Raw genomic sequence first — 20,972 nt, forward strand, 5'->3', positions numbered from 1 at the left:
CGTTTTCTTTTTTTTTTTTTTTGCATGAGCTTTTCTGCAAATATAAAAATAAGTAAAAAAGACTGCCCGAGATTATGCGGTCGGAGAAAGAAAAAGCCACCGATGTGATCGGACGTGTTTTCTCAAGCTCTCGACTTTTTCGAAAATGCTCGGCGCTAAGCCCAGCCCCGAGCTGCCAAGTTCGGGCCCCCCTTTTGGATCTTCGGGGGATTGTCCCTCGGTAAAACCGGAAGATGCGGCCAGGACTTCGAGCAACGCATCGACCAGCCACGGTCAACCAGGATCGCTAGGTTGGACATTTGAGAAAAGGTACATGGAAGTGACGTAATGCAAAGGAGGAGCGTATCCTAGCAACACTCACGTGGCGGCTCTGCCCACTTTGACGCCGCTACGTCATCGCAAACTTGACACCCGTCACCCGTTTCAGCGACGTCCGGAGCCAACCACCGACGAGCGGAAGTAGCTACGCATTCCCTGAGGCGTCCCTACGCGCGGGATACGGGGTAGGATTTACTACGACGCGGGGAGCAGCTCCTGCGTTTAGCGAAGGAACGGCAACCAATCCTGTGCGTCGCTGGCCGTCGCATCTGTTCTAGTACAGGTAAAAGTATTGAAAAACAATCAAAACCTTTTGGGCGTTGTTAAAACAAACCGCTTTTTTGTTCCCTTTTTCAATACATTTAAGAATTAATTGGAGAGAAAGTTGTTCCAATATTATGCGGGATGTGCACTACGCGCCTTCTTCAAACCAAAATGTCGAACCACGAGGAGCCGGGTGTGCCGGGGGCAGCGGAGGGGTCGGCGGAACCAACGGGGAGCGCGCGAGTGACGGCTGCTTTAGTCAGAAACAATTTTTTTATCTTTCGAGAACTTGCTATTGCTGTGCTCAAATAAGAATGTTTGGCGCAACATCTGTGATAATTCTTTCAAAGTGGTCCAGTGTTTATATGGTGGTATGCTAGTCAGAGAATATATATATATATTTTTTTCCTTTCGAAATTTAACTATTGTGCTCAAATAAGACCAGAGTATTCAACAAGATATCTGTGATATATACTTAAGATTGCCCAATTGCTTACATGGTTCCAGTCGATGCTCAGTTTTACTTCCAAGAATGAAATATTACATTCCATGTTATCACACTTTTATTCATGAAGTCACAGGTTTTTCTTTAAGAAATAAAGCAATTTTCAAAACAAACTACATGTGCACTGTCTTGAGATAACACAATCACCTAACTTTGATGAAGTACCATAAGAGAGATAATAAAATGGAGCAGAAGGCAAGACGCTTTGAAGCATTTGTAAAATGAAACAATGTCCATGACAACAATATCCCTGGTTCAATCAGCAACTAAGAAAGCAATCTCTGCAAAAGCAAGCATTTCTTTCTAGAGGTAGTCTAAATTACTTCTGAGTTCTTTGCAGGGGCAATCCAGATGACCTGTTGGTCTGGCAACTAAACCTCCGAACCTTTTCTGTCACTGTCGACTGCGTCTCGTGCCTTCTGCTCATAAAAATAAAAAAAAGGCTGTATCGATTTCACCGCGATGCACTCGACACGTATCCGGAGGCAGCACGCTGGCTGTGCGACGAACTTCACAAGGTGTAGGAGCTGAAGAGAGTATGTAGCTTGTGGACGGCCATGACTGTGGAGCAGGAAGCGAAGTGTGCACTTTACGGCTTCCACGGGGAGGGCTTCATTGAGGGCAAGAATGTGACGGGGTCCTTGGTGGTCAGGACCTCAGTCGTGGTGGCGAGAGGTTCCCTGTCGCTGGTGGCGTCCGTGCTGGGCACCACCGCAGCGAGGGCGCTGAGGGGCTTCCCGACGGAGTCCCTGGTGGTCGGGACTACCGTCGTGGCGGCGGACCCCTTGCGTGTGGCGCTCTGCACGGGCACGTCTGCGGCGGGTTCCGAACCGGGCGACAAGGCGCTGCCTCAGAGCCTTCCCCCTGTCCGAGAGGCCGACCGGAAGGCCGACCGGAGGGCCGGCAGGAGCCAGCCTCTCGGGAGCCGACGCTGACCTCTCCGAGCTCGGCTCAGAACCGTCTGAGCTCGGCTCAGACTCCAACTCTGACTCTTCAGGGTCGGAGTCTGACTCCGGTTCTGGCTCGCTCGATGCAAGGCAGATGTAGTGGAGCACTGCACATGCCGAAATAATGGCGGTGGCTGTTGAAGGGTGGTAATACAGAGCCCGGTGCCTTTGCAGACACCGGAATCTGTTTTTCAACAGCCCGATGCAGCGCTCCACAACAGACCTGATCGAGGAATGCAAGCGGTGGAGGTCGCGTGGTTCCCGGGGACAGGGGTGATGAGCCAAGGCTCCAAGGGGTAGCCGCTGTCACCTGCACATGTAGAGGATGGAACATATTACATTCTTTACTTTTTAAAATAAAAGGCAAGAAAACAGCTGTGTGCAACTATGTCAATTATAGTGTAACTTAAGTGTGACTTAAAAGTGTGTTAATATTTCTGCACTACAGTATCAGTTTACATTATGATTAATTAGCACCAGCTTGCCTGCAAACTCCCTGTTATTTCATGTAACTATGTGTTTTCCTGGTGGGTTGTATGGGATGTGTGCACGATTTCTTAGGGGTGCTGTGTTGTATGCAAGTGCATTATTAGGCCCTTGCATCCGACAGATAAAAGCTCTGTTGCTTTTGGGAGTGTGGCCGTGACCTTAGGCACGGGCAGAGCAGAACACGCTGGCCTTGTCTTTGGCAAGCAAGGGGATAAGGCGCCAGTTCGACGAACCTCTTTCCTAATCCTCGGTGGAGTTGGAGATGGGGAAAAGAGAGGGGGTGGTTAGATTGGAAAGGAGTCAGGTCCTGTTGGGACACGGAGGGTCTAATAGGAGGAGCTATATAGGCAGACCGAAGAAGAAGGGTCAGGGAAAAGAATCCAGTGTGTGAGACAGAGACGACCCGAGGACAGATTTGGCGAGCCCCAAGTGGCCAAGGAGGAATTGATCCCATTCCGTACAAACTGACGACCGTCAAACCGACCAGGCGAGCCCTCAGGGATCGGCGAAAGAGCTCCAACTTCATGCAAAAACCAACCAGCAAGAGGGTACCGGCAGACAGTAACAGTGAGTGGGCCGAACCGGACAACGACTCGCACTGCGGTTGCATGCCTTGCATAGTCTATCACTGTCGTGAGATTGGTCTAGTGTGGCTTTCGTAGCCTGCAGAGTGTGAGAGTTATGTGGACATAAACAGAGATTAATGGCCAAACTTTGGGTGTTGTCTCACTTCAAGGAGTTCCAGCAACTGTGTCTGTGTGCTCACAACAAGCACAGTACGTGTGGTACTGTGGCTTTCAAGCAGTGGGAGCCACCGCGTGCGTAAGGAATGAATTTAGTATGCTCACCAAGCAGGAACCGGCCGTCGCGTGGCAGCTGCCCTTGCTCGAGTTGGTTTCGGAGCCAGGAAAATTGCCACACGAAGGAGTCGTGCACCGACCCGGGATACCGTGGGTCGACGCACATTATCCGGCAGTCGGCGTCACACACCTGAAAGTGAGAGAGATATTGACATGTAATTACCTGAATCCACAAGTAGTAGATTGTACTTATGGTTCACAAAGCAGTCGCAATTTCAGAACCTTTTAAGTTTGTTTGTCTGACACATGCATGTGAACACACCTTCCTGGATGCAAGGTACAACTAACTACCTTAAAACAAAAATAATGTTTTTTTCTTTTTTTTTTTTTTTTTTACGGAAGCTCACATGCTACGTAGAGCACACGCTCGCGCAGTCGTGAGACCCCACAGCCCGCAGTCATAAAACGGCATATTTAAACCGTATCGGCAATACGTTTTTTTTTTTTTTTTCTAGAGATTTGGGGCGCGTTTTGACAACGTAACATGAGTGTACTTACCACCATCACGTTGAGGGCGTAGAAGTACTTGCGGCACCAGTACGCCGCCTTCGTGACGGTGGGGTCGTTCTTGGACGGGCCGACGATGGAGACCATGGTCCCGTCCACGCAACCGATGACGCCGGGTATCGTGCCGAGCAGCCTGAAGCCCTTCTCCGCGTCGAACCTCTCGCTCGGCGTCTCGGGGAAGTGGATCCAGCCACGCTGGACCCCGAGACGACGCACGATAGCGACGGAGACGGCGCGGACCGCAACGCTGACTGTCTTTTGGTCCCGCGCTACGTGTTCGTCGCTCGCCACCATGCCTTGGAAGCTCCCCGTGCCGTAGAAGCGCAGTGCACACAACACTTGAAGCTCCACAGTCATGACCGTCCACGAGGTACGCACTCTCCCCACCTCCGGTTCCTCGCGAAGTTCGTCGCACAACCCCCGCACCACGATCTTGGGCAGGCGGTATTGCTTCCAAAAGATCTCCTCCGCGAGCTCGAATGCATCGCGGTGTTCCCGATACAGCCTTTCTGGCGAAAAAAAAAGCTCTATTAAAGAAAAAGACGAATTGACGAGACGGCGACGCCTCGCCGCCGAACACATGCTGCCAATGACACCTAGTTCCGAGCAAGTACCTTTTGAAACGTACTCGGTACAAAACGAAACGTCATTTTGTTGTCACGTCCGGTAGCCGACTCCGCCCAGTTTTGCGGACTCCGCCCACATTTTTCTAGGGAAATTACGTCACTTTCGTTTCTAACCAATCAGATGTGATGACGTCATTTCCGTGTACTAAAAAAAGGTACATGTACAATGTCGAACCTAGCTATCCAGAGGCCATGGACACGAGGAATGCGAGTAACGCCGGTCCCGCCACTACCACGACGGGAGCAGGACCTGCTCCAGCCTCGATACTAAACAAATCGACGATGGGGTGCTCAACAGTCTTCCAATTTGGTGAGCCCTCCACAGTCCCAAGCACAGCCCAATCTGTCGAGCTAGTCTTAAGGGCTCTCCTTTCGAGCATATCGAAAGAGAGCCTTATCGATATTTTCAAAAGTGTCATTGGAGAATCTCACGAAATCGTGCCAACTACCAAGGGGAAGAAGCAGAACAAGTCTGCGACTTCTAAGAAAGCCTTGAAAAGCAGCACAACAGCAATTCTGCCAGCGCCAGCCGGCGCTGCACCTTTATCTGGCAAGACGCCACAACCAGCAGGGAGCCAGGGCGACAGCTCAGTGCCTGCTAAGACACTACCGGCACCAAAGCCTGCGGCCGCCGCGCCACCTACTACAGAACAAACGGAAGAAGAGGACGGCTTCACCACCGTCACGAGCAGGAAGAAAAGGAAACGGGCTCGCGAGGACCCGACACAACAAAATAATGAGAAGGCCAAGCCCTCCCGGCGTTGGCAATTCGAGTACAAGATCCGCCTAACACGATCCCAAGTCTCGATAAAGCCACTACTACCAAGACTGAAAACGCACCTCTCGAGCGTTTCAACAGCATTCACAATGCATCTACTAGACAAGGCCAACACTATTTCAGTCCGCACGGTCTCGAAACAGCTGGCCGAAACCCTCGAGAAGATAACCGAGGTCGACATTGGCGGACAAGCAGTTTCTGTACAAGTCTTTAGAACGTACGGAACCGCCTATTGCAAAGGGGTCATCTACGACATTTACTCAAAAGAAGAGGATCCCCAAGACAACGTCTTGAACCTTGAATTGGAATCTGAGAAGATCCAGGTGGTCGCTGCTCGTAGACTGGGAAAGTCTAACACGGCAATGCTCACATTTGATGGAGAAAAGACGCCGAGGTCCGTTTTGTACGGCAATAGATATATGCGGGTCTTCCCGTTCAAGCCGAAAGCGGTGACGTGCGGTAACTGCCACCGATTGGGACACAAACCGGACATCTGCCCAAATGCTGCCGTGTGCCCCATCTGCGGAACTCAACATTTAGCCTCTACGGATCCTGCCCAGGGACCCGGATGCCCCGACTCCACACCCTACTGCCAAGGGTGCAGAAAGAAGGGCCACCTGGGAACGGACCGCAAATGTCCCACATGGCAAGAGACCGACAAGCGAATGCGGGAAGACGTAAAAAAATTCCGAGAACAATATAAGCAACAACAACAGCAGCAGCAGCAGGAGACTGCGACCGGGGCTGTCAAGACCCCGGTCCCTCCCAGCGGCACTTTGTGGGCTGACAGAGTCAAACACGGCATCGTCGCTCCACCACCATCACCGTCGTCACAGGCGGAGATCCAAGAACTGCGCAACACCTGCAACTACTTCAAAGCCGAGCTAGACAGGCTCAAGGCCATTGTCCAAGCCCAGCAAGAAGAGAACAACCACCACAAGTCCACCCTCAGTCAGATGAGGGCCCTTACAGCGAATATTTTTTTAACGCTAATGATAAGGGTGCTCCAATGGAACTGCCAGGCGCTCCGCAAGCGGGCGGCCGAGCTCCGAGTACGTCTGTTGGACAAGCCTGACGAGCGTCCTGATGTATTACTGCTTCAGGAGACTAATACTACAAGCATCAACTTCAATGGTTACACTACCTACTCAAGCCCGCCCATAACTAGTAAACGGCCGGGGCAATCTGTCTCCCCGCCAGGGAAAGCGCTCGTCTATGTAAGGTGCGACTGGCCCCAGCACCAAGTAGATCTAACACCCTATTGTAATGAAAATCAAGAAATCGTTGCAGTGAGAGCCACGATCCGGCAGCAGAACATCGTATTTACATCCGCATACTACAGGCCTCTTAAAAGCAAGACACCAAAAAGAAACCACGGTTGGATCGCTCATCTGCACAATCTGTACCCAAGAGAACAAAAGCTCTATTGTGGAGACTTCAACCTCCAACATCATGCTTGGGGATACAACCACGTATCGACAGGAGCGGAAGAGCTGCTTGGTGAGATGCAGATCTTCAGACTCAACCTGGTCAATAACCACGGGACCAAGACAAGGCTGGGAGACGCCAGGCAGAAGGACACAACCCCAGACCTTACATGGACCTCAAACATCTACACATATCACCACAAGTGGAAGTGCCTTCCGGACTCTTGGGGCAGCGACCACTTCCCAATCTTCTTTGAATTCTCGCCTACAAAGAAGATCAAAGACAAATCCAAGCGGAGAGTGGCTAAAACCATTCACTGGGACAAGTTCAGGGCAACGCTGGAAGAAGGTAACCTTGAAGGGTCCAGTTTCGAGAGCCTCCTAAACAGCGCCCTGCAAGGAGCTACGATTACTACGAACGTCGATGAAGACGCTCCAAATCCCGACCTCCACCTATTACGGCTCTGGGCTAAACGGCTGCAGGTGGTACAAAAGTACCGAAAGGGTCGCAAAACTCCGCAAGGCAGACACGCCATAACAAGAGCTACGGTAGAGGCCAAGGAATACGCCCAACAATTAGATACACGCCGATGGCTAGACTACAGCTCTTCGCTCTCCGACAAGACCTCGATTACAAAGCTATGGGCTACAAATCGGGCTCTGCTTGGAAAGAAGAAGGTAAAAGGAGCGACGCTCACGCTCGCTCTCAAGATGAATAAGACGGAAGAACAGCTCGCAGGAATGGCGGGGGATCTCTTTTTCCCACAGCCAGACGTGAACGACTGCCCCTCTCTGTACGACGTAGAAATCTTGGCCCCGGACGACGGCATGGACCGACCGTTTACGAGGGGAGAACTCGAGTGGGCGCTACACAAAGGAAAATCCCGATCGTCTCCCGGGCCGGATAAAATCACCATGACCATGCTTAAGAACCTTCCAGAAAACACAAAAGAACAGCTCCTCGAATGGGTGAACCACATCTGGGTCACCGGAAAGCTCCCTGAGCAGTGGAAGCATTCACTTGTCGTTCCCATACCAAAACCCGGAAAAGACAAGGGATCACTCAGTAACTACAGACCCATCTCGCTAACTTCATGTACCTGTAAGGTCATGGAGCGGATGGTATTAGCACGAATTGACTGGCACCTAGAATCCTCTGGCACCTTCCATCCCTCCCAGACTGGTTTCCGATCCTGCCTCGGAACACAGGAAAGCCTCGCCCTCATCTCGGCAGAAGTCATAAGAAATATTGGACTCAACCGCGCGGCGATAAGAACAGTCGTGGCGGTTGACATCAAAAAAGCGTTCGACTCTGTACCCCACACCTCAATCATCAGCGAAGCCAGACAATTTGGCATAGTTGGAAGGCCGCTGAACTTCATCAAGAGCTTTCTAGAAGGAAGGACGTTTTCGGTCCGCTGCGGCACGCACGACAGTGAACCGAAGATGAACCGAGTTGGGGTCCCTCAGGGTGCCGTCCTCTCACCAACACTATTTAACCTCGCAATGGCAGCCCTGCCGCATGAGCTCGCCAAAATACCTGGACTCGGTTTTACCGTGTATGCGGATGACATCACAATGTGGACGAAAGGAGAAGACATTGCAAAGCAGCAAGACACACTTCAAGCAGGCCTCGACACAGTCGACGCTCATCTAGCCAGGGTAGGAATGCAAGCCTCTGCAGAAAAGACCCACTACACCGTGGTGGCACCAAGAAAACACAGAAATGCCAAGATTGCAGAACGATTTAATCTCGTACTCGCGGGTAAAAGAATCAAACCCTCCCCTTCAGTCAGGATGCTAGGGATTACGATCGAAGAAACGGGCAAGGGAGACATCTGGTTACAAGACACAATCAAGTACTGCAACTCCGCGCTCAACGCAATCAGGCGTATATGCAGCGCAAGAGGAGGCGCGACTGAAAACGTAGCCAAACGGATGGTCAAAGCCCTCGTAGTCTCGCGCGTAGTCTACGGAGCCCGCCACTACTGGCTCAACAAGGGACAGTGGCAGAAACTAGAAACCTTAAACAATCAAGCAATGCGTGTAATTACCGGCCTTCCTAAGTTTACCCCCCTCGGCAAACTGCGGGAACAAGCCGGTATCAACAAACTCCATGACGTAGTGACGGCCCGCACGGTTGCCCACAGTGAGCACCTCAAGCTTACTGGACCAGGCAGAGAGGTTATGAAGCTTCTCCACAGACCCACGGAGAACCTTCCAGAACTACCCGAGCAACTTCCACCATCGGAAGACCTCGCGGAGATCACCGACAACAAGCCTAGTGCACGCAAGGGGGACACCAAGCAGCTAACACGTAAAGCCAAGGCGCACACTAAGATGGTAGAAGCATGGGTTCCGAGTTGCATCATGGCTGCTTACACGGATACCGCATCGCTAGACGGCCCCGTCACCCTGAAGACGGCAGCTGCAGCCATCCCTGCCCTACAAATCAGCGCTACCAAGCAGCTCCCCGAAGGCGCCTCGACCAAAGGAGGAGAACTCACAGCAATCCGCCTCGCCCTTGAGAAGGTCCTCGCACTCCCCGACCCGCTAACAACGAATCTCCGGATATTTACAGATTCGCAAGAGGCGGTGAAGGAATGTAGAATAAGGAACAGTCCAAGCCGGATAGTCCGCTCGATAAAAAAACTTGCTTCTCAACTAGCTTCAAGAGGCACCTCCACAAGAATTGCATGGGTTCCCGGTCACGCGGGCATACCCGGCAACGAACAGGTACATTGCCTGGCCCGCGCGTCGCTTATTCTTCCCCGCGGTTCAGACGACATACCTGCATCACAACATGACCACGGGTACGGCCACGCTCGCGATCGGGCACAGGCCAACTGGGAACCACAAGAATATGATCCAGGCGAGGTTCGGGCCAAGATCAGAGAAGACTATCTAGCAAAACTCGAAGAGAAGCTCCCCGAAAACCCAGATCCGCTCCCTTGCACGGGTTTTGGAAGACGGGCGAGAGTTCTCCTGACTCGAGTGAGGACGGACACCGCACTAACACCAGCGCGCATCGCATCTTGGAGCCAAGGAAAACGATCCGGAACTTGCTCCAAGTGCAATATGGGCGTGAAGGCAGACATTTTTCACTTGGTGTGGGAGTGTCCAGAGTACAAAGACATAAGGGCAAGACATCGACCAACAGACATCGCATCTATGGAGGGGTGGACACATCCACCAGGCTCCGAGTGTGACAGACGAAGAGTCTTGAAAGGTCTCCTGGATTTTATCTATGAGGCCAAACTGGACATATTCATTTAGATTTAGTTACCTTTCCTTAGTGCCAGCGTCTAGATCTTGATATCACCGGCGCACTCCCTCATACCCCCTTCCCTCTTTTCTTCCCCTTTTTTTTTTCTTTTACTTTTTTCTTTTATGGCATTAAACGTTTTCTGACTGACTTATGCGGTCGCGTCCATTTCTTCAGCGCCGAAAGAGAAGAACAAGGCTTATGGGGACTACCGTCGTAATCACTGCGGTGAGCAAAGCGAGCAAAGCATTATTAAAACTGCACGAAGAAACTTTCCTGCATCATCCACAGCATGTTCACAACCGGTGCACTCTGCGTCGATCTCATGACTAGTCATATATTACCACAGAGTCGTCGTCAGCTCTGTACCCATTTGGAGTCTCCTTCACAGGCGAACAGGAAATTTCATTTGCAGCTTATGTTCACGGCGGCTTCACAAAGGATGGTCGGTGTCGCAGCGTACCTTCACATAATATTTTCTTCTCGTAATGCCATGCGTATCGTGCAGAAACAGGGAAAGCAACCACGCAAGCGAGACACAAACACCACAAGGTCGTTACCGCGGTTTTCGCCATCTTTGTTTTCAAAGACCGTAGCGAAAGACTTCGAGAAAAAAAGCTGAGATATCTTAGCTAAATTTACTTTACGTAGTAATTATTGCAATAATCTTTCGTATTTTATAAAAGGATACTATTATTTTTCTCTGTCTCCTTCCATTTTCCGGAAGGTAGCCTTTTCTCCGTTATTCGCTTGTACTAAGTCCCGGAGGAAAGGAAGAAGATAACAAAAAGGATAGGGGGAAACGCGGGGATTTCTTCGCCCGAACTTGCCCCAACTGGGTGGACACGTCATCGCGACGTAGGGGTATCGTCAGATTCTAGCTGACCGTGTGCGTGAACCCGAACGTTGGGGCGGAGCCTCAAACAAGAATCATTCTAGTTTGAGGCTCCGCCCCTTCTTTCTCAATACGTCACAACTCGAAAGGTTCCGTTTGCGACCAGTGGTCGCAAACGGGTACCTTTCGAGTTGTGACGTATCGAGAAAGAAGGGGCGGAGCCTCAAACTAGAATGATTCTTGTTTGAGGCTCCGCCCCAACGTTCCGGTTCACGCACACGGTCAGCTAGAATCTGACGATCCCCCTACGTCGCGATGACGTGTCCACCCAGTTGGGGCAAGTTCGGGCGAAGAAATCCCCGCGTTTCCCCCTATTCTTTTTGTTATCTTCTTCCTTTCCTCCGGGAGTTAAAACGAGCGAATAACGGAGAAAAGGTTACCTTCCGGAAAATGGAAGGAAACAGAGAAAAATAATATTATCCTTTTATAAAATACGAAAGATTATTTCAATAATTATGACGTAAAGTAAATTTAGCTAAGATATCTCAGCTTGTTTTCTCGAAGTCTTTCGCTACGGTCTTTGAAAACAAACATGGCGAAAACCGCGGTAACGACCTTGTGGTGTTTGTGTCTCGTTTGCGTCGTTGCTTTCCCTGCTTCTGCACGATACGGATGGCATTACGAGAAAAAAAAATATTACATGAAGGTGCGCTGCGACACCGATCATCCTTTGTGAAGCCGCCGTGAACATAAGCTGCAAATGAAATTTCCTGTTTGCCTGTGAAGGAGACTTCAAATGGATACAGAGCTGACGACGACTCTATGGTAGTATATGTAGCGTTGCAAGTGTGCTGAACAAACAAAGCGCTACCGCGGCGGGCAGAATAAGAATCGGGCAGCCATTCCCATTCACTGGCTTTATTCTACCTCCTCTTCTTCGTCGCCGCCGCTATATACGGTGATCACGCGCAAACATAAAATCTACATCACTACATCACTTCCCCCGAGGAGCAAAGAAATGAACAGAGCGAAACGCTTTTCAGGAGCAGACGTAGTCCCTGAGTCTTGTAGGAGGGTACCTTGTACGGACCGGTCGTGCTGTTCCTGATAGATCAGGGCCAGGGGCTTCAAGGAATCGCTGGTTTCTTTCGTCCTCCTCCACGTCGAGCTGTTGTTCAAATTCCGGAGTCGGACGTGGTCCTTCACTGGATCTTTGAGCTTCGTTGGGTTGCAGGTCTCGTCTCTCCCCCACGTCGATGTGTTGTTGAGCTTCCTGGTGAGGGTGAGTATGACGCGTATTCATGGCGTTTTCTTCCTCAGCATCATCCGCATTGATCAATTCATTATGTGCTCTGAGCTTCGCACTCGTGGGAAGAAGTTTGAAGAAACTTGAGTTCCTTGTGATAATTTTCTGATCTCTCTGAGCAGTTACCTGCGTCCCTTTGATTTCGATCACTTTATATGGCTGCGGGTCATAAGGGGGAGTGAGCTTGTTCGACGGAGGCTGTCTACACAGTACCCGATCTCCGACTTCGAAGTTGTGGGCTCTCGCATGTCTGTGTTCATCTGCGTAAATCTTGTGCATCTTTCGATTTTCGTAATCCTTGTGTTGCCATTCCTGTGGCACGTTGTTAGTGTCTGCGGAATCGGGAAGGAGGTAGCCCATAGGTCTTCCAAAGAGTAGTTCGAAGGGCGTTTTCCCTGTCGTTGAGTGAGGTGTCGCCCTATAGGCCATTAGAAATTTGCTCAATTCGGAAGTCCACGTAGAGTTTTCCAACGTTGTCGCCTGTAGAAACCGTTTAAGTGTGCGCATGAATCGTTCGACCTCACCGTTCGCTTGCGGCCAGCAAGGCGTGATGCGCTGATGGCGAAATCCTAGCGAGTCAGCGAAGTTTTTGAAGTCAAGGCTTTGGAATGGAGGCCCGTTATCCGTTTTGACGACCTTAGGAATCCCGAAGGTACTGAAGATCTTCATAAGGTAGGTGATGACAGTTGGAGCCGCTAACGATGATAATACCGCCACGAGAGGGTAACGTGACGTATCATCCATTAGGACCATTATGTATTTGCCGTTAGGGAAAGGCCCCGCGAAGTCAAGTGAGAGCGCCTCCCAAGGTTGATTTGGCTTCGATGGAATCGCGACGGGGTCAGAGTGTTGATGTTGGATGGTTGCCTGACACGCCATACAGTTTTGAAGAGTAGTTTGTACCATGCTGTCTAGGTGGGGAAACCATACTTTTCGCTTCATGAGCGCTTTTGTTTTGGAGATGCCCTGGTGCCCAATGTGAGCGAGACATATCGCCTGTTGCTGGAGAGCAGCCGGTAGAACGAGGCAATTGCCTTTCAGTAGTAGGCCGCTGTCCGTCAGAGAGAGCTCGTGCTGTACGGATATAAACTCTCTGAGTGCTGGGTCGTTCCACCTGGCAGGATTGCTGAGGGCAGCGATCACCTTTTGCATATGAGGGTCGTTTAGAGTGGCGGCAGCTACTTCTGCACGAGTCATGGCTTTGGGAATGTTGTGGTGGGCAATGAAGTTGACATATGCATTAGTGCTATGAGCCAGGCGGGCGTCAGCAGGGGAGCTCGGCATGGGATGGCGAGACAGGTAATCCGAGGGGTTGTTGATTCCACACGTGTGCTCCACTCTGAAGTTGTATTGTTGGATTCTCAACACGAGGCGTTCAATTCGTGCAGACGGACACGCCCGTGGGTTGGTGAGGATGGAGACAAGGGGTTTGTGGTCTGTGCGAATGAGAAAGTTGTTACCGTAAAGATACAGATGAAAGTGCTCTGTCCCCCAGACAACTGCAAGCAACTCACGTTCAATCTGAGAGTACCGTGCTTCAGTGGGGGTCAAAGCCCGACTAGCATATGCGACAATCTCGGTGTTGTTGCCTTCCTTCTGTGCTAGTATGGCACCAAGGCCAACAGGCGACGCGTCGACCGTGAGAATTATTTCTTTTGTACCATCAAAAAAGACAAGGTTGGGGATCTCAGACAGCTTTTCTTTCAGCGTATCCAAAGCACCTTGCTCTTCTGGTCCCCACACCCACTTGGTGTTCTTTTTTGTGAGAAGCCGAAGAGGGTACGTTATATCAGCAAGGTTAGGTAGGAAGCATCCGCTGTAATTTACTGTACCAAGCAGACTTCGAACTTCATGAGCGTTGGCAGGGGCCGGCATTTTTTTTAGTGCTGCGATTTTCTGGGGGTCTGTTCTGATTCCAGAAGCAGAGAAAATGTGACCGAAAAAACAGAGTTCTTTCTGTGCGAAGAGACATTTTTTTGGATTAACTGTGAGGCCGTTCTCTGTCAACCTTTCGAGAGTTGCCTGGAGAGCCTGATCATGCTCATCCTTTGTCTTGCCAAACACAAGTATATCATCACTGATGTTGAGGACGTGAGGTATGCCGTTGAGTACTTGACGGATGGTTTCCTGGAAAACCTCGGCAGCTGCGTTAATTCCAAACATAAGTCGTTTGTAGCGGTACAATTTGTTGTGTGTTGCAAATGTTGTGATTGTTCTTGATTCATTATCAAGTTCTAGTTGGTGGTACCCATCTTTTAGATCAAGCTTCGTGAAGAGTGTTGATCCGTTCAGCGCTGTGATCACGTCGTCGATGGTAGGGCAGACGTGCCTCTCGCGAAGAATGGCCCTATTCGCACATTTCATGTCGATGCATAGGCGAATGTCCTCTGGATTGTGCGGCTTTGGCACAATTACGACTGGTGAAACCCATGGAGTAGGTCCGGTTGCTTCTTCGATGATATCCAGGGCCAAGAGCTGGCTTATCTTCTCTTCTACTTTGCTTCGCACTGCAAAAGGGATTCTGCGATGGGGCTGAGCAACCGGGGCAATGGCTTTGTCAATGTGGAGGTGTACTTGGCGGTTTTTTAGTTTGCCTACACCCGCACACAACTCGGGAAAAGCAGCGAGTGGGGTCTCGAGCAAATTTGGGGGCACCTCTCCATTCGAGCGTGCATCTTTTTGTGAGTGTCCTTGGATGGCGTAAGTAATTTGGATTAGGCCCAGTCTATTTGCAGCAGCGAAGCTCAGCAGTGACTTCACGGTTCCCTCTATTACGAACACGTCTTCTGTTGTGTCGCTGTCCCTGTACTTCAGCGTGACACTGAGCTTTCCTATGATTGGTAGCGGAGCATCCGATCCATAGGCGTAAATACGCGTGCCTGCTTGTTGGAGTTTTGTGAGTGCTCCAAGCTTGTTAAGGGTAGAGGTTCCAATGACCGATACTGAAGCACCTGTGTCAATAAGAAATGTTATAGGGGTGTTGTTAAACTGCAGATGAACCTCTGGGAGGTTTTGGTGCGATACTTGTGATATAGTTCCGACAGCATAAACGCTCTCGTCGGAGTCAGAATCATGAGAAATCTGGAAGATAGGCTTGTGTGCTGATTGGCACACCTTGCCATAGTGTCCTTTTCTGCCACATGCTTTGCAAGAGGCAAATTTGGCGGGGCAGTTTACTTGTCCTCCCTCGTGGGGCCAGGGAGCACCACAGTGGAAACACTGGGGAGGCGAGACGTGGGTGCGTTGTTGTGCGCTGCCTCCATTTTTCAGACGGGAAGAGAAGCAGCGAGGTTGTTGGGCATTTCTGGATGTGCCTGCATGGCCGTAGCGAGGCTGTCCAGAGATTGCTTGAACCGTGGTGGTTGTTGACGACCCTTCCATGGCAGTCGTTGCTCGGTTGACATCCTCGAGGAGTCGAGCCTGATTCAAAAGTGATGGAAGGTTAAGGTCTTGCCTTAGGGCTACTCGTCGTAGGCGTGAAGATGTCGTTGCAAATATGATCTGGTTCTTGATTTCCTCGTCGGCGTTCGCGAAACCGCAATTGCGGGCAAGCAGTCGAAGCCTTATCGAGAATTGGCCGACAGATTCGCCCTCGAGTTGCTTTGCCTGACGAAACTGAAAGACCTCGAAAGTGGTGTTCATGCGGGGATTGAAGTATGCGTCAAGCTTGTCTTTGAGAGATTGGTATGAGTTTCTGGTCGTTACTGAGGGCGTATCAGCATCTGGCGTCGTACTTGAAGTGGGACCACTCTGCTGGTCAGGAAGGGTATCGCAGAGTTCATGGACACGTTCCCCCGCATAGTGGAGCAGGAGAGAACGTTTGCGTGCGTCATTCTTCACATCGAAAGCGATGAGGAAGTTTTCAAAGCGAGTGATCCACTTTCGCCATTCGGTGCCGATATTAGTTGGGTCAGTGGCATCCAAGTCAAAAGGGGGCAGTGAGGATGGAATGAGGGTCATCATTAGTGGAGAACAGTAGGCTTGGCTGTGAAGCTAGCGGCTTGTGATACAGCGGCGGCGCGCTGCGAGGTCGTAGAGGGTGGACACTTGCCAGAACAGTAGCTGAAGACTGCCTAACACATCCTCGTCGCCAATGTAGCGTTGCAAGTGTGCTGAACAAACAAAGCGCTACCGCGGCGGGCAGAATAAGAATCGGGCAGCCATTCCCATTCACTGGCTTTATTCTACCTCCTCTTCTTCGTCGCCGCCGCTATATACGGTGATCACGCGCAAACATAAAATCTACATCACTACAGTATATGACAAGTCATGAGATCGACGCAGAGTGCAACGGTTGTGAGCATTCTGTGGATGATGCAGGAAAGTTTCTTCGGGCAGTTTTAATAATGCTTTGCTCCTTTGCTCACTGCAGTGATTATGCCGGTAAAATCTCCATAAGCCATGCTCTTTTCTTTTGGCGCTGAAGAAATGCACGCGACGGCATAATCTCGGGCAGTCTTTTTTACTTATTTTTATTTGCAGAATAGCTCGTGCAAAAAAAAAAAAATCGGCTTTTACGTTTTTACACGTCCCTACATAGGTACCTCGCTTTCCCATTGGCTTCATTGCGCGTGACGATTCAACGCCATTTGCCATGGAAACGTTCGTGAAACTAGAAAGCCTCTGTTTGCTGCTAACAGTCATTTTTCGAGTTCGGATTGTGACGACAAAATGACGTAAGAACAAGAATGCACGGTACTATTTGCATTGTTTTAACTCGACAACCGTACCCTTGGCGAGTTAAACTCAAAGAACACGGCCGGGATGCTCGTCGGATCGACCGCGGCTGGGGTTTGACATGCGATCGGTCACTTGATCAACGCGCACACGAATACTTTCGTGCTGTTGGATGAGCCCATTCGGCGGCAGGACCGGGTCGAAGAGCACAGTGAGCTGGCGTTTAACGTCTCCGATGTAACGCTTGGCGAGATGCAAGACTTGGCTTCTATTTGTGCCGGTGTTATGAAGCTTGAAAGTGGTGGTGTTGTTGTGGCTCGTACGGTAGCGTTGCTGAGGTTATGAAGACGGTAATAGACCTTTATTCAGCGTTGCCGTGCATTAAGATTCAAAATCTTAATGCGAATAAAGTATTATTATTATTATATTATTATTATCTCACCTTGACACAAAGGGAACCACGTTTCCGCGAGCACGGAGGCAGCAGCCAACGGTCTGAGAAAGAATTGTGCCGCCGCCACGACCGCCAGCGATCGCCCCAACGGCAAGAAAACAAACGGCAAGCTCATTGAGGTTTGTGTAGTGCTGACTACTGATCCATCGGACGACAAAGGTGAATGATGTAAAACGCAACGTAAGTTTGCCAGCGTTTTGCAAAACGAATTCGTTTGGTTGAAAATTTAATTTGTGGATTTCGTTAACGCCTTGAAAGTTTGACGGGGACCGCATTGTGAACGCAGGCTTCACACAAGTGTTTTCTACAGTGTGTGCTTTGGCTGCATGCATATAAAGACAAAAACACTGCCTATATGGTGCATAAAATAAAAGAAATTTCGTTTATCTTGATAATGTTGACTATCTATTGAGTGCTTTGATAGTAGTGGCGTAGCCAGGAACTTCTAAGGGGGTGAGGATGGAGGGGGGTTGAGGTGGCTGGGATGTTCATGACTCGGGGTGCGAGGGGATGGTGTCGGAATTTGTGCGTATATTCTAGGGCCCGCCGGATTTGGGGAGGGAAGGAGCGAAGCCCCATAACCCCCCCCCCTCCCCCCCCCCCCCCTGGCTTTGGCACAAAAGGGGAGCATCCTACATTCACAGGCTGCTATAAGCATGTGCATAGCCACTGAGCTCGTACCACAATGGCAAGATAGTTGCTGACATTCTTCACGTTACGTAGCAGTTCTTTCTTTAGTACATATGCTCGCTTTTCCTTCACACATCTACTCTGCCTCCGCTTGTCGTTTATGCTCGATGGTGATAAACCAACAGTGCGTATTTGCTCTGCATCACAGGCACACTTCAAAAATCCAGCTCATACTACTCTTTAATTTCAATGAGTTACTGTCACTTTTGAAACGACAATCTATTTAATTGCTATAATAACCTTTACATTAAACACACGTGTGTTGAATGTAGGACAATTCTATTTTTACTGTTTTGCTTGGTCACGAAGATGACAACCATCCACAAGACACTGGCTAAATTTCTCGTCTAGAGTGGGTAACAATGCTACCATACTCTGTCAGACTAAACTGCTGCTTTCTAGACAAGTAACGATTCATTTTAGGACAGACCTGTTGGTAGTTTGTTGCAGGGCATCGAAAAGTGTTCTTATGACTTTCCGATGACTGACTTGCAATTCCAGCAGCTTGGCGTGAAAAGGTAAAATATCGAATTGATACAACAAAATGCCATCAGCAACCCATCCAGATTTTATTGCGTGATTGACAGTAGCTACAGACCGCAACAAATTGTCAACTGAAGACATAGGTACTAAGCGTGCACTAACTTCGAAGCGGTAGAAACCCTGAAGTTTAAACGTCAACTTACCACTATGTTGTTAATGACAAAATGGTGTTTGCGGCAAAGTGTTGGAGTCCTTCAGAATGGTGACGGTCTCCTTCAGACCGATGATGACGGTGACGAAGGTTTAGTTAGAGTACCATAGTTAGAGTCTAAGTTTAGTCAACGCACCCGACGACGTCGGTGCGCTTGTCATGGTGGCGACGAAAGCCTTCTTTCGCACATGCCTCTCCTGCCTCGGTCCGGGGGTTTTGTCGACCCAACCGTCTCTTCCCAGCCGGTTGACAGCGATACTCACGACGGCCGTCACGGGTCTGATCACCATCCACTGGGCATTAGCTATGTGATCATCGGGGGCAACCGCGCCATTATAGTTCCCCGTTGCGAAAAATCTCAGTGCGATTCAATTAGTAGCTGCTGCTCGACGGTCATCATCTCTCATCGTCGCCGTCTCTCGTTGTCACACTGCGATCACACGGTGTTTTTCGACAAGCGGTATTGTCGTCAGAAACAGTCGTCGTGCATCGCGAAGGCAACCGGGTGCTCGCGGAAAACCCGTCATTGTACGCGTTGGTCGAGCCATCGTTGAGCAACAAGCATCGCCGCCATTTTCTACGCTCTAGAATCCTGCCCAAAGCTTGTTCCCCTTTGTGCAATAGAAAGAGAGGTTAAAAGCACGAGCGCATCACCCCGAATGCCCCGAACGATCTTGCACGAACGTTGGCTTGCACTGCGCAAGCGCGCCTGCTCGACAGGGACGTTGAAAGCCCGGAGCACGTTCTTGTAGCTCCTACACCCGTATTAGCTCGCACTCATAGTGAAAGAGAGAGTAGGGTGTGTCGAGTAATACCGCAGTTAATCTAGTGACGCGACTTCCGCTATGTGCTACGTAGGTCGGACGTGGTCATACGTCACTTTGTCGTCACGGTCCGAGCTCGAAGAGCGACAGTTACGGCAAACGGTTGCTTTCGCGTTTCGCGAACGTTCCCATGGGAACCGCGTGGAATTATCACGCGGGCTGTGGCCAATAGGAGCGCGCGGTTCGTAGGGGGAGGAGTTTTCGAGAAACACGAACGTGACCGTTTGTGACCAGAATAGCACCCCAGGCATGTGTAACACCGTGGTACCGGCGCTGAGTAGAACGCGCACAAAAGCAGCTGTGGTGCACCCGCAGCCTCGCGCTTGTTGTTCTGGCATCTGAGAAGTTGGGTTATGGGGATATTTATACAGCGTGTAGTTGGTCAGCCATTAAAGTTGCGACGAGTCACAGGCTGTAGATGAGCAATTTAGCCAGTGCAGTACAACTGCTAGCCTGGGGTCTTTAACGTGCACCACGCAGTAGTGATACACGACCGCACGCCGGTACGCTGCTCATCCAGATCGAAACGGGCAGGGGTAGGGCTCAAACCCAGGATCCCTGGGTTCGGCAGCGCGAGCTTTCGCTCCACGCGCGTCGAGCTGGGTGTGCGCTTTAGACCACTCGGCCACCGATCCCTCCTCCACCGCCGGAGGACACCAGAGCGACATCATCCGCGGTACGAGTTGTCGCAAACCACGTGAACTTACCGCCGCGGTTGAGTGTTTTCGGCTGTACAACACTAGAGCGCACGACACTTGAGCGCCGACATTAGAGCGCCGACAGTAGAGCGCCACGACGTTAGCGCGCGCGACACTAGACCGCCGCGACGTTAGAGCGCGCGACACTAGAGCGCCGCGACGTTAAGGCCCATACGCACATTCGCGTTTGAACGCGTTTGAGTGCGTTGCGGAGTCCTTGCGGCCAGGCGCGGTCGCTTGCGGAGCGACGCGCGCCTTCCCGCAACGCTCGGTAGCGCGACGCAAGCGAGTAGAGACTTGTTCAACTTTCCGAAGCGTTGCGGTGCGTTCGGGTGCGTTCGACCAATCAGAAGCCGAAAGAGGAGAGGGGGTGACGTGTTCGCTCGCCCCACCCGGCCGACTCGGCGAGACGTATCCGGTTCGCCGGTCGCAGTGCTTGCTTTTTCGTTTTGGGGAGCGGTGGGGACTGTATTTTCCAAGGCAGCGATGGTTCAAGCCTGACAAAACGTCGGGGAAGCCGGCGAGATTGTCCCAAGATCGAACACTTCGACGCTGTCGCTGTGCGCCGCCATGTTGCCTTGGATTTCGCTCACTATTGGTGAGCCACTAGCGACGATAGCGCGTTCTTATTGGCTCTTGACTGCGGCTGACTGCGTGTCAACGGAACTGTGCGTACAAGTTTGGCGCAAGCGGTCTTCGCAACGCAACGCGTCCGCTTGCCGCTACGGAACGCACCGCGCGCAAACGCGAATGTGCGTATGGGCCTTTAAGAGCGCGCGACTCGAGAGCGCGGTGACGTTAGCGCGCG

The 20,972-nt window shown here is 50.9% G+C and overlaps 1 protein-coding gene across 1 annotated transcript; it reads right to left on the reverse strand.

Moving 5' to 3' along the window:
- Positions 1–12,545: 12,545 nt before the first annotated feature.
- On the reverse strand, positions 12,546–15,769 carry LOC120843309 (uncharacterized protein K02A2.6-like). The gene is made up of 3 exons (XM_040214633.1): positions 13,875–15,769; positions 12,784–13,466; positions 12,546–12,607 (listed from the first exon to the last, which is right to left on the reverse strand). Exons 1-3 carry the CDS (start codon positions 15,767–15,769, stop codon positions 12,546–12,548), a joined length of 2,640 nt encoding a protein of 879 aa, XP_040070567.1.
- Between the last annotated feature and the right edge of the window lie 5,203 nt (positions 15,770–20,972).

This window comes from Ixodes scapularis, unplaced genomic scaffold (assembly GCF_016920785.2).
Source record: "Ixodes scapularis isolate PalLabHiFi unplaced genomic scaffold, ASM1692078v2 ptg000058l_1__unscaffolded, whole genome shotgun sequence".
Taxonomy (NCBI): Eukaryota; Metazoa; Arthropoda; class Arachnida; order Ixodida; family Ixodidae; genus Ixodes; species Ixodes scapularis.

Bases quoted from the DNA above. Each gene is read 5' to 3' on its own strand.
- LOC120843309 (XM_040214633.1), bottom strand. From the start codon at position 15,769: ATGAACACCACTTTCGAGGTCTTTCAGTTTCGTCAGGCAAAGCAACTC. The intron at 13,467-13,874 runs GTGGGTGTGGGG...ATACAACTTCAG, and splicing joins CTCACAAAAAAGAACACCAA to AGTGGAGCACACGTGTGGAA. The intron at 12,608-12,783 runs GTACCTTCGGGA...CGGTTTCTACAG, and splicing joins CTACCTTATGAAGATCTTCA to GCGACAACGTTGGAAAACTC.